The sequence below is a fragment of the Aulonocara stuartgranti genome (assembly GCF_965226115.1).
Source record: "Aulonocara stuartgranti genome assembly, chromosome: 2".
Classification (NCBI taxonomy): Eukaryota; Metazoa; Chordata; class Actinopteri; order Cichliformes; family Cichlidae; genus Aulonocara; species Aulonocara stuartgranti.
This window is the reverse complement of record NC_138940.1, coordinates 14,115,643-14,128,518: the sequence shown is the minus strand read 5'-3', so window position 1 is coordinate 14,128,518 and position 12,876 is coordinate 14,115,643. Positions and strand designations below refer to the sequence as shown.

Sequence of the window (12,876 nt, the reverse complement as noted above, 5' to 3'; positions counted from 1 at the left end):
CATCCTGAAACAGAAAACACATTTACAGTGCAGTGTTGTTTAGATGTTATGTGAAAAAATAAATCTTCAAATTACTAAATTATTGAGTCTTGTGATTTTTCTAGTCTTACCAGTTTCAGGAGAGGTTTGGCTTCTTTTTCCTCAAATTCAAACTTCCAAAGCCTTCAAAAGAAAACTAAACACAGGTTTTCTCTCAGCGTTCACATTTCATCACAAACATACTTTCTAGTGATGTGTCGGTCGCGAACGAAACGGCTCTTACGATGTGTTCACACCGAACGCGATGGACGCGAATAGAGCGTCAGGTTTACATGTAAAGTCAATGGAAAGGCGCGATGACACGCGATTGCGGGTCCCGCGAAAATTCGGAAGCAGATTTGCGTCGCAAAAACGCCAAAATGCGTGAAACGCGCGTCAGTGTAGCGCGTCTGGCGCGTTTGACGCGCGAATAAAACCACGCGCGTGAGTTTTTGTGTTGCATTTTGTGCATACGCGCGTTTCACGTCTACCGCTCGAGTTGGAAAAATCTAAACTCCAGCGTCATATCGCGCCGCGACAACCAATCAGGAGCCTGGTGACGTGGCTCTGACTGAGGTCAAAGGGGCAGATCCAGCCAAAGTCCTTCATTCTTCATTCAGTATGGAGGAAAAGCTAATCAGTGCTGTGGCTAATCACCCCGAGCTGTATGATGCCAGCTACTATTTCTACCGAGACAGACCCGATGAAGCCGCGCAAAAGCTAGCAAGCCCGCCTACTGTCCCGCGATTTTCCCACTGTTGTACAAATACCTTTCCGCTAACCAGATAATGCGTTTATTCAGAGGACATCTGCAGGAGAAAATGGAAGAGCCTCAGGGACACCTATAATAAGGAGAAGAGGACAGAGAAGGAGAAGAGGAGTGGGTCTGCAGCAGATGGAAGTTCTTCGCGGTCATGGGGTTTCTGGACCCCTTCCTCACCCCGCGGGAGACTAGCGGAAATATGGTGCGGACCGTGGAGAACTTCTCCCCCGAGGACCAGGGACAGCCCGAAGAGGCAGCAGGGGAGTGTCAGTCAGAAGGTATGTTTACAATGAATTAATGTAGGCAGTTAATTTATGCGTGTTGTCATACAGGAATATATTTTGTTTATTAATAAACAGTATACAGTAGTCCCGCTGTTCATCCATCACTGCCTCGCCTTTTCGCTGATTTTTTTTTTATTGCACCGTACAGCTTTCAACAATGCGCATTGCATTCTGCAGCCCAAATGACAAATCTCCTCCGTGTCGTGTCTCCTGCGCTTGCCAAACTTATCATGTTTGGTTTTGATAACCATCATGTCCAATAGAAAAAAACAGCACAAAAACACTCTTAACTATGACCCTCATTCGGAAATAGACACCTGCACCGGGAGCGAAAAAGGTGCTCAAAAGTGGCGCTGCAGACGGAGAAAAAGCACGGCATAATACTTTTACGTTTTAAAATCGACAATGGTTTGCACTTTGAGAATCAAGTTGTGAGAACTGTGACTACTGTTCATGTGCTGCAATAAATTAGAGACCACTGTATATAATAATAAGTATATAATAATATAATATTCTCTATGACTATTGTCTTCAACCTGTTAACATTTAATATTGTCTTGATAGAGTCAAGTAATCATGCAGCAGAGTCCTCCCCTGTTGCTTCTCCTGGCTCCCCAGTCCCTGGTCCCTCCACTCCTGCTGCTGCACCCACAGGTATGAACATCAAGCACTGATAGCTTTTTACTTGCTTGAATCCCCTTGTGATCACCTTTACTAAATATCTACGACCAATCTGTTTGTCATGGAACGGACATATTATAGTTGTTTAAGAAGTGTTACTACCACCTAGTGGTAACTAAGCAGAATGTCTGTTTTGTAGAGGAAGTGGTATACAGGAAGTAGTGTGCTCTTTAGCTGCTGCAGTGACAACATTTGTAATCTGATGGCAATCTCTGCAATCCTGGTGTTAAAGTCCACAATATCGGCTTCATCCGTAAGTTCCTATACATTTAATGTGTATTAGTAAGTTTTGACACTGTTTTGAGTTAAATCATATGGAGGCAGGTAGATGCTTGTATTTTGTCAGCAGATGCTTTATCTGTGGTCGTGTGTTTTTCACTAGAGCAATGTTATTCTCCCAGTGTAATGGAACATGTCTTCATTGTGTATTTTGTATTCCATTTCTTTGTACAGTTTTACAAAAAAGAGAGAGAGAGAATTTATTTTCATCATTAAATCCTGCCAAACACAACAAGCGGCCTGTTTCTTGGAGGATGAAGTGCTGGGAATAAAGATTGTTAAGCTAGCTGTATAGCTGAAATTACGTTGCCTGCAACAAACTTTAGTGAAGACAGCATACTGTTCATATCCTGTTTTTTTTTTTCAATTTTGAAAATGAAAATCTAGTAGCAGCCTTCTCATTACTTTGTGGTTTTTTGTGCTGTGTTTTACAGGCCCACAGAGGAGGACAGCTCAAAGGTGGGCGAGGGACAGGTCCCAGGACGGTCCATCAGCGGTGGAGCTGGCTATCCTGGAGTCCCTAAAGAGGCCACGCCCGTCTCCAACAGAGCATTTCCTCCTCAGCCTTGTTCCTGCGCTGGAGAGCATGCCGCCTCAGACACGAGAATTCGTGAAATTTCAAATTTATAAATTAGTTTTTGAAAACAGCACAGCTGTGTTAAATTTGGAAACATTGGACCCTAATGGTCAGTAGTTTTCTGATGAGGCAGCAGCTCTCCAGGGCAGAAACAATGTGCTTATTCTTCTCCTCCTTTTCCCTGAGGCTCTTCCACTCCAAGCTGGGTCCTTTTTATTCCTGTCTCTCTGTAAATAGTTAAATTTCATATATTTATGTTTAATGTTTTTGTTACTGAATTTAAATATTTTATCAAATAAACATTTATAATGACAAATGTCTCTTTTCTACTACACAGCAAATGTTGGCACCCGACTTGACACATGTAGAATTTATTTCATATTATACTAATGACAAAATATACTGATACAGTGGGATGCAAAAGTTTGGGCAACCTTGTTAATAGACATTATTTTCCTGTATAAATCGTTGGTTGTTACAATAAAAAATGTCAGTTAAATATCATACAGGAGACACACACAGTGATATTTGAGAAGTGAAAAGAAGTTTACTGGATTTACAGAAAGTGTGCAGTAATTGTTTAAACAAAATCAAGCAGGTGCATAAATTTGGGCACCACTCAAAAGAAATGAAATAAATATTTAGTGTATATCGATGTGTGTGTCTCCTATATGATATATGCCTTTGTCTGGACGTGCTTCCCATCCAGAGCTGCACAGCACAGAGGAAAGTTCCAGCGCTCCTGGAATCCCTCTGTGATGGACCGCCAGTCTCCAGGTGAAGGCACAGCCATGGAGTCGTCCACTAGACAGTCCCAGATGGACGTCGCTTCCTGGGGGGTGATCTGGCTCACCGTGAACACACCGACTGTAACTGAGCGCTTGGTCCTGAAGGAGTCCCCGGTGACAAGGAACCTGGACAAAATTGTTCAAAATTAGTATTATGTGTACTGCAGTTACAAAATACATTATTCAGATTCCAAAATACTTTTGTGATGTCAGATTTAAATCACAAAACTTAAATCTTACATAAAACATTTTGTAATTATAAGGATAATTACAAAATGTATATTAGATCATATCTAAAACAGGTGTGTTTTGTTTTAACTTTAACATATCATAATTTGACTGGTAGCAACTTTTGCCACTACAGTGTGCCAATCACTCATAATTCCTAAACATGTCAATCAGGTAGGAATGAAGTAAGACATTAATAGAAATAAAGAGTTGTATGTTGACATGTAGCCCTTTCCTTGCTTAAATCATTAATATTTTTGAAAAATGAATCTGTGATAAGACATAGCTTATCAAGATAGAACTATGTAACTAAAGATGAACCAAACTGTTCAGTTTTATCTAACTCTGTTTTAATAAAGGCTGGTGACCCCTGTTATAGAGTCTGACAGCTGCAGGGATTATATACAAATATTCAACTATCCCAGAATTAAACCAGGTCTAAATAAAAAAGAGTGAGTATCACTACAAAGGTTAGCTCAGTGGTCCTAATGCTACAGTTTGATATCAGAAAACACCGAGCGCATACATTGATGTGACACCACAGCCATGCTATATTGCAAACACTGATAACAGCGTAAATCGAATTAAATTGGGACTTGATGAGACCTTCTGAGTATCACTAGAAATATTATAAACAGTCGTCTCTGTACCACAGTTTGCTATCAGTAAACACCGACAGCATTCACTGTTAGCATAGCACATCAAATCAAATCAAATCACTTTTATTGTCACATCACATGTGCAGGTACATTGGTACAGCACATGTGAGTGAAATTCTTGTGTGCGAGCTTCACAAGCAACAGAGTTGTGCAAAATACAATAATGTAAACAAGCAAAATACAAGAATGGCTACATCTGAAACTAATAAATATATGTACAATATATAATAGTATATGCATTTCTGGATGTGTATACTAAATATTTTTCTACGTGTGTGTACACATATTTTACAAATTAAATAGAGTAAACAATAAATAAAATATATAAAAATATACAGAGTTGAGACATGTGCAAAACAGTGGCATTACTGTACAGTATGGAGTGCATAATGTTAAAGTTCCAGTAGTGAAGGTGAGGTGTCTATGACGTGTTCAGCAGTCTGATGGCCTGGTGGAAGAAGCTGTCTCTCAGTCTGCTGGTACAGGACCGGATGCTGCAGAACCTCCTTCCTGATGGAAGTAGTCTGAACAGTTTATGGCTGGAGTGACTGGAGTCCTTGATGATCCTCCCCGCTTTCCTCAGGCAGCGCTTCCTGTAGATGTCTTGGAGGGAGGGAAGCTCACCTCCAATTATCCGTTCAGAGCACCGCACTACTCGCTGGAGAGCTTTGCAGTTGTAGGCGGTGCTGTTGCCATACCAGGTGGTGATGCATCCAGTGAGGATGCTCTCAATGGCACAGTGATAGAAGGTCCTGAGGATGCGGGGGCTCATGCCGAATCTTTTCAGTCTCCTGAGAAAGAAGAGGCGCTGCTGCGCCTTCTTCACTGTTTTGTTTATGTGTACTGACCACGTAAGATCCTCAGCCAGATGTACACCAAGGAACCGGAAGCTGCTCACTCTCTCCACAGCAGCGCCGTTGATGGTGATGGGGGTGTGTACTTCTCTGCACCTCCGGAAGTCCACTATCAACTCCTTTGTCTTTGCGACGTTGAGGGTGAGATGGTTGTCTTGACACCAGTGGGTCAGGGCGCTGACCTCCTCCCTGTAAGCCGTCTCATCTTCATTGGTGATAAGACCCACCACTGTAGTGTCGTCCGCAAACTTCACAATGATGTTGGAGTTGTTAGTGGCCGTGCAGTCGTAGGTGTAGAGTGAGTACAGGAGAGGGCTCAGTACACACCCCTGTGGAGCACCAGTGTTCAGTGTGATGGGGGATGAGGTGATGCTGCCCAGTCTGACCACTTGGCGTCTGTCAGACAGGAAGCTAAGGATCCAGCTGCAGAGGGAGCTGCTCAGTCCTAGATCCTGCAGTTTCCTGTCCAGCTTCGAGGGAACGATGGTATTGAATGCTGAGCTGTAATCTACAAACAGCATTCTCACATACGTGTCTCTCTTCTCCAGGTATGACAGGGCAGTGTGTAGTGTCAGGGCTATGGCATCATCAGTGGACCTGTTGTGGTGGTATGCGAACTGTAGAGGGTCCAGTGAGTCGGGTAGTGCAGAGCAGATGAAGTCCCTGACCAGCTTCTCGAAGCATTTGCTTACGATGGGGGTCAGGGCTACAGGTCGCCAGTCGTTCAATGAGGAGACGGTGGAGGATTTGGGTACAGGGACGATGGTGGCCATTTTGAAGCAGGCTGGGACTACAGACAGAGAGAGGGAAAGGTTGAAGATGTGTGTGAACACTCCAGCCAGCTGAGCCGCGCATGACTTGAGGACGCGGCCGGGAATCCCGTCCGGACCAGTAGCTTTGCGTGCGTTCACCTTCCTGAAGCACTTCCGCACATCCTCCTCAGACACAGTGTGCGCACTGACGTCATCCGCGGTGCGCACACTGTCCGGTCTCATGGTGTTCGCTGTGTCGAATCTAGCGTAGAATACGTTTAGATCCTCACACAGAGAGGCCGTGGTCTGCGGTGTGCTGGTTTTCCCTCTAAAGTCTGTGATCGTGTTTAGTCCCTGCCACATACTCCGAGTTTTGTCAAACTGTTGCTCCACCCTGTCCCTGTACTCACGTTTGGCTGCTTTGATCGTCTTCCGACGATTTGGGAAGGATTTAACTGTTCTGGATGGGACAACATCTTCCACGCATTTCCTGATAAATCCGCAGACTGAGTCTGTGTACTCATCAATGTCCCTAGCAGCCACGTGAAACATTTCCCAGTCCGCGTGATCAAAACAGTCCCACAGCATAGACTCCGATTGGTCCGTCCAACAGTGCACCACCCTCCGGGTTGGAGCTTCCTGTTCCAGCTTCTGCCTGTAGGCGGGCAGGAGCAGGATGGAGCGGTGATCTGATTGGCCGAATGGGGCGCGGGGGAGGGCTTTGTACGCATCCCGGAAAGAGGTGTAGCAGTGGTCGAGTAGCCGGTCTCCACGAGTGTTAAAATGGATGTGTTGGTGGAGTTTGGGTGAGACTTTCTTCAGGTTTCCCTTATTAAAGTCTCCGGCTGTGATAAACGCTGCCTCTGGGTGTGCGGTTTCCTCGCTGCTGATCGCGCTGTACAGTTCCCTGAGTGCTCGGTCAGTGTCGGCTTGTGGGGGAATGTAAACAGCCGTAATAATCACTGCTGTAAATTCCCTCGGTAGCCAGAATGGCCGGCACTTAATCATCAGGTACTCCAGGTCCGGTGAGCAGAAGGATTTGACCGGGTGGACGTTCGCATAATCACACCAGCTGTTGTTGATCATGAAACACACACCACCGCCTCTGCTTTTCCCAGTAAGATCCTGTGACCTGTCCACGCAATGCACGGAGAACCCCGGTAGTTGTATTGCGGAGTCCGGTACCTTGTCCGATAGCCAGGTTTCTGTGAGGCAGATCACGCAGCAGTCCCGCATCTCTCGCTGGAATGAGATCCGTGCCCGAAGCTCGCACAGCTTGTTCTCCAGAGACTGCACATTAGCCAGTAATAAACTGGGTAACGGTGGTCTGTTAGTGCGCCGTCTCAGTCGAACCAGAACGCCAGATCTTCTCCCTCTGCTTCGGCGTTTGCGGCCTCCAGGGCCAGAGAACAAAGGCGTCTCAGGTGAGATGAATGGGGGGTCTGCAAACGGAGCGTCCGTGTTGCAAAACTTGAACTCCGGAAAGTTATAAGAAAGACCGTCTTTTATGTCCAGTAAGGTTTGTCGGTCGTACACAAGGAGACATGTGCTAGTCGTGAAAAAATAAAGGAAAAGTAAAATTAAACACAGAAAAAAGCTGTTGCTTGGGGGAGCTCGCGACGAGGCTGCCATACGACGAGGCTGCCATCCATGTTAGCAGTGTATAAATGGATGGTTTAGCATATTAGCACAAGTATCAATAAAGGACTACCGTATTAAATAATTTTACTAACCTCAGGCAGACGGACAGGCGCTCTGCAGGTGGGATTGAGCACCTGTAATAGAGATTGACAGACCACGTGACTTTCGCGCATTGCATGCCTGGAACTCGTGGCAAAGCAATCCAAGTACCGCATCAAATGCAAGCATTTGCAGCACCGCAAAACGTTCATTCTTCGGTTCCAATAAATTCTTGCTTTTTCTTTGCCCCCCAAAAAGGTATGTACAAAACGAAGGAGAACAATGCCGGTCCGTACAAAGACAGACTTGATGAAAAGTCAAAGAAAAGATACGAGGAAAAAAATCAAACCAGTGAAAGGGTCAGACCCTTATGAGCATACAGAGGGACAAATTACGTTAGCGTGCTGCCCAACTTTACCACGCTCATATTTATAATTATACGTTCTTGGAGTGAGTGCATACACTCATGAAGTTTAGTAACTTCAGGTCACTGCAACAAGCCCAGGAACAGTTTACCGACGGATGGGTACAGGACCTTGAAATGCACCGTGTAGAAAGTAAATACCATCGTACGTATCATAAGTTTACCAGTCTCACAAATCGTCGTCATAAATACACATTCGTTAACCGTTTATTAATAGGACCTTTGAGCTCAATGGTAATTAATTAGTAGTGGAAATAATTTCTGGTACGCATTACAGAAATGTAGCAGTGACAATAATATTGTATGCTGTAATCGCACTGGGCAATTAGTGATACAAAACAACTGTTTTATCCTGTGAATAAAAGTATATGTTTTTGTCAATGCACCATAATAACAGAAGCGAAACGCAATATTGTGTCAGGACAATTCACAATTTATTCACAATAAACAAAGGAGCATAGCGCGACAATTTCTGTTCAACGCCAGACTTGCTTGTAACCTATATCACTAATTATGTTAAGAAAAATGACGCAGTAACTACAACAGCAGACTGACCTTTGTGGGAATGCTTGGAGCAGACTAACCTGTGAGCTGGAGGGTTCTGGGACGTTATATTTGGTCTTTGAATGGCTGCAATCCAGTTGCCTCTTTGTTACTTCGGAAACATGGCTCGAACAATTTCTCTTCAACGACGTAATCCGATAACAACCGATCTCTTTACCCGTCGGCTTCCTGTGGCTGTCATGCGACCGGCTATTGCAGTTAATAATACAACAGCTTCTTGCCATTTTTTGTGTTTCTTTTTATCGCTGTATAACTGATTTCAATTGAAAGCCTGCGTGCGCTAGTACGTCTTGCCACGAGTTCCCAGAATTCTTTGCGGTTTTACCCCTGAGTGACGTCACATTTTCAATCTCTATTGGTGTCTAGGCGGGCGATGCTGGGACCGACGAGGGAAAGCAGGTCCTCAAACTGGCCGACGGTGATAGCGCTGGAATCGGCCGTCATCCAGGCGCAGCTCCTGGAGCAAATGGTGAAACTCACCAAACTGCTCACGCCTCTGGAGGACCTGATGGACCCAGGTACGGCGAGGACGTCTTTTACGCCGCTGCTCTGCTCTCCACAGTACATAAAGAAGGGAGACCCTCTCTTCAAGCGCTAGCTCGACAGCGGCCATCTTGCAAAGATACCGGTCTGGCACAACTTCCTCCCACATTCCTCCCACATTTCTGGTTCACGCACGTCGATGGATTTTTCTTGGACACGCGTTGAGACGCGAATGTGCACGCATCAAATTAGGGGCGTTTGGGGCGCTTTGTTCGCGTCCATCGCGTTCAGTGTGAATACACCGTTAGAGCCGACTGTTTGAAGTGAACGACCCGAGCCGGCTCCTTATTGGAAACCGTGGGTTTTTTAAATTTCTTTCCCTCACCCTCTCTCTCGCACTTTTTTTCCGCTTCACTCCGCACGCGAGCCTTGTGCTTTGCCCTGGGTAGAGGGGGGAGGGGCAGTAGTGACACTTGCAGTAGCACACGAACAGAGCAGGAGGAAAAGAGAGAGAAAGAGAGCCAGCGACAACAACATCACATTAGAAAGGTATAGTAATCATCCACAACTATTTTCAGTTGCGGATGATAAAGGACTCAGAAAGTTTATTCATGCAGGCCCATATGACAGAGAATGTGCATCTTCTTTTTGTTTTAATATTTTTTCATATTTATATTTAATTGTGTTGTGGTTTGCAGTGTTTTGTGTTGTTTCACTTTAAATTTGTTTAAAAGGAAGAAGCTGAAAATTTTAATAGTTAAAAGTTGAAATGTAAATAGTTGGTTTTTGTATTATATAATTTATTTGTTACATTTTACGTGGAGTTAATATATAAAAGTATATTTACAGTGGCCCCTAGAGACAAAGCACATACAAATTCCAAAACACGTACAAACTCCGAAGCACGTACAAACCCCAAAGCACGTACAAACTCCAAAAGACGTAAAAACTCCATAGCACGTAAAAGCTACAAAGCACGTACAAACTCCAAAACAAGTACAAAACACAAAAGAAGTGCTCCAGGATGGTAGGGGTATTGTTGAGCTTTTGTTACCTAGTGCCTACACCGACCACCGGATTTGGTGTGTGGTAGTAACAGGTAAATGAACATTTTTTTTAAATTATTGGAATATATATGGGTGCCTTTGTATAAATACACAAACAATATACATATGCTTTCAATTGTGTAATTTAAGTCATCTAGGTAGCTCTGTTATGGAAGTTCAGTTAACGCTAGCAGTGTGTTTTGGAGTTTGTACATGCTTTGGAGTTTGTACGTGCCTTGGAGTTTGTATGTGCTTTAGAATTTGTGGGGCCACCGTATATATTTATATATAAACATCTATAAATAAAACCACTGTTTGTTTTTTTTACATTAGTAATTCCTTTTGTGCATAGTTTCATATTGTTGTTAATAATAAATTAATTAAAGCAACAAAACATCCTGAAGAGCCGGTTGGGAGCCGAATAGTGATGTGCGATACCACTGATTTCCTTTCGGAGCCGATACCAAGTAAAATTCAGGGTGGTATCGACGATACTGATCCGATACCGATACCCTATACAAAAACATATTTAATTTATTGTATCTCAAATTATAGCATCATAATGATTACAGGACATCAGATTACTTGTTCTTATCACTTAATAATGCAGAGTTCATCATATAGAAATAAAAATGCTGAAGTTTTGCGCTATTTGAACACCTTGCCTGCCCGCAGCACTAAAGGACTCCGTGAGAGACGTCTGTCTCGCCCTAGCAGCACCTGTCCACTCCTGCTCTTCAGTTCGCCTCAACATACGCTCGTCATATTCTGTGATATGATTTACTCTGAGGTGTTTGACAAGGTCAGTGGTGTTGCCACAACACCTCACTTTTTTGCCACATGTATCGCAAACCATGCCTCAGCTGTTTGTGGAGGTAAAATACGTCCGCACATGACTCCAATTACGCTCAGCCATTCTTGTGAGTGCGCACGCCAAGGGGCTGCGACACATTTATACAGCTGTATTTCACACATGACTATGAAAGGCGGAAGAGGAAGTAGTTCCTTCGAATGTAGACAATCCGAATGTTATAGTTTCTTTCCACTGTGTTTCCTGTTAATGATAAACTATTTAATGTGAGAATCGATTCTAGAACATAAATGATTGGTACTGGAGGAATCGATATTTCAGGATCAATCCGCACATCACTAGAGCCAAGCCGGTTCTCTAAAAAGAGCCGGAAATCCCATCACTAATACTTTCAGGTCTGAGGTGGATGGTATGTAGGTGTCACAGTAACTCACTTCTCTCTGAGTGTCTGTTTGCTCTTCTCCACCAAAGAATCTCTCAGATCTTCAGCAGTGAAGTGTGATGGGATTTTGTTTTCCTGCTGAAGTCTACGGAACTCCATCGTCATTGCAGTCTATAAATAAAATTAGAGATTATACTCTCCAGAAATTGCATAATTTGAAATGTAAACATATAAAACTCTGAACTTGTTGGTTTCTTACTGTAGATGTGAACTTGAGCAGAAAAACAATGGCTTACAAAACACTGGACTGTGGAGGGGACTATAAATAAATTTGAAGCCTTACAGCATATGGTAGTTATGCAAATGCTGGGGGTCAGTTCTGACAAATATATTCATAGTTAACACACCCATTGTTTGAACACTGCAGTAAGACATCTGGACATTTTTAAAAAACAAGTAAAATACTGTTTACCTGCTCAATTGGTCAAATGTCCCACTTACTTTGTAATTCACTCACACACTGATACTCGCACACAGAGCAGATGTTTTGTGTGTTTAACAGTTTAATATTTAAAATACAAAATTTTACGCTTGAAGTGGCTTAAAGAATACGAGATTTCAATATTCATTCAGATTTTTTCTGACTCTAAATTTTCTTTGGTTATATAGATTTTCAAGATTTTCAGCTATTTTTCAACTTTGAAACTTTGTCGTCCGTGTGAACTTTAGTTTTCAACAGTTCTGCACTTTGGCTTATAGGTGACTGATTTGGTATGTTTCAGTTAAATTTAACAAGTTTTCCAAATATTTCAGCAATTACAGGATTTCAGCTAAAAAAATATTAATGCCTCACCATCCGCACTGCATTTTCTTCAGGAAATGCATTTTCTAGTTAGAATTAAAATATAGACTCAAATAAAGTTTTTATTCCCATCTACTTATTATTTTGTTATTACATTAATATAGCACAATGTTCAGTTAGCACTGCTTAAAGGCCCTTATGAAGGCCCTGATTGGTGTTAACCGGATTCCAGATAACACCACCCATTTTAAAGTTGATATTGCCATGATGAAAGCTAATGGGAATATCGTGCAACCAGCCACAATTCCAATTCAAAGGTTTTGCCACATGGCGGTGAAATCTGGTCTGATGAAGCAAAACTGCAGGTGCTAGAAATAGGCCAAATTTGTGACATGTTCTGGTAGTGTAAAGAAGTTGAAAGCGGTCCAGGTGACGCTGTGAGGAGCAGTGCCAAAAGCATTTGCCAGGTTAAGAAAGACAGTATGAAGGCCACCCGTCTTGGTTTTGGCTAGCTTGAATTGGTGCCAGATTATGCTGATATGTTCCAGACATTCCAAAAACCCTGGAATTTCAGCCTTTTTTGAACTGTCACATCCACCAGTTTTTTTTCCCTCTTAGTTTGTGGCCATGCTCTGGGCTATAATACTAAACATTAACTTGCATTGTACATTAATACTTTAGTGGATAGTAAAATATCATTGCTATGAAAAAATGCCTTAATTCCTTTGAAACCTTGAATGAAGGTATTACTTTAATAGGAAAATGCTTTCCAATCCATTCCAACAAAGGACCTGCCTAACT

The 12,876-nt window shown here is 43.0% G+C and overlaps 1 protein-coding gene and 2 long non-coding RNA genes across 3 annotated transcripts in view; 2 read left to right on the top strand and 1 right to left on the bottom strand.

The window, feature by feature from the left end:
- The first annotated feature begins 376 nt into the window (after window positions 1-376).
- LOC309717365 (uncharacterized protein) lies at window positions 377-2,866 on the top strand. Its single transcript, XM_082551893.1, has 3 exons — window positions 377-1,059; window positions 1,630-1,719; window positions 2,460-2,866. Exons 1-3 carry the CDS (start codon window positions 933-935, stop codon window positions 2,717-2,719), a joined length of 477 nt encoding a protein of 158 aa, XP_082408019.1. The 5' UTR covers window positions 377-932; the 3' UTR covers window positions 2,720-2,866.
- Window positions 2,867-2,957: 91 nt separating this feature from the next.
- Window positions 2,958-8,661, bottom strand: LOC309717638. Its single transcript, XR_014279768.1, has 3 exons — window positions 8,572-8,661; window positions 7,617-7,658; window positions 2,958-3,516 (listed from the first exon to the last, which is right to left on the bottom strand). It is a non-coding gene; the product is annotated as an uncharacterized lncRNA (long non-coding RNA).
- Window positions 8,662-9,491: 830 nt separating this feature from the next.
- The window catches only part of LOC309717595, a 33,931-nt gene continuing 30,546 nt past the window's right edge, over window positions 9,492-12,876 (top strand). The window contains exon 1 of the long non-coding RNA XR_014279750.1: window positions 9,492-9,583. This is a non-coding gene — a long non-coding RNA (uncharacterized lncRNA). The remainder of the gene's footprint in view (window positions 9,584-12,876) is intronic.

Excerpts from the sequence above, each read along its gene's own strand:
- LOC309717365 (XM_082551893.1), top strand. The coding sequence starts at position 933 with ATGGGGTTTCTGGACCCCTTCCTCACCCCGCGGGAGACTAGCGGAAAT. Across the intron at positions 1,060-1,629 it reads AGGGGAGTGTCAGTCAGAAG|AGTCAAGTAATCATGCAGCA; the intron begins GTATGTTTACAA and ends TTGTCTTGATAG. Across the intron at positions 1,720-2,459 it reads TCCTGCTGCTGCACCCACAG|GCCCACAGAGGAGGACAGCT; the intron begins GTATGAACATCA and ends TGTGTTTTACAG.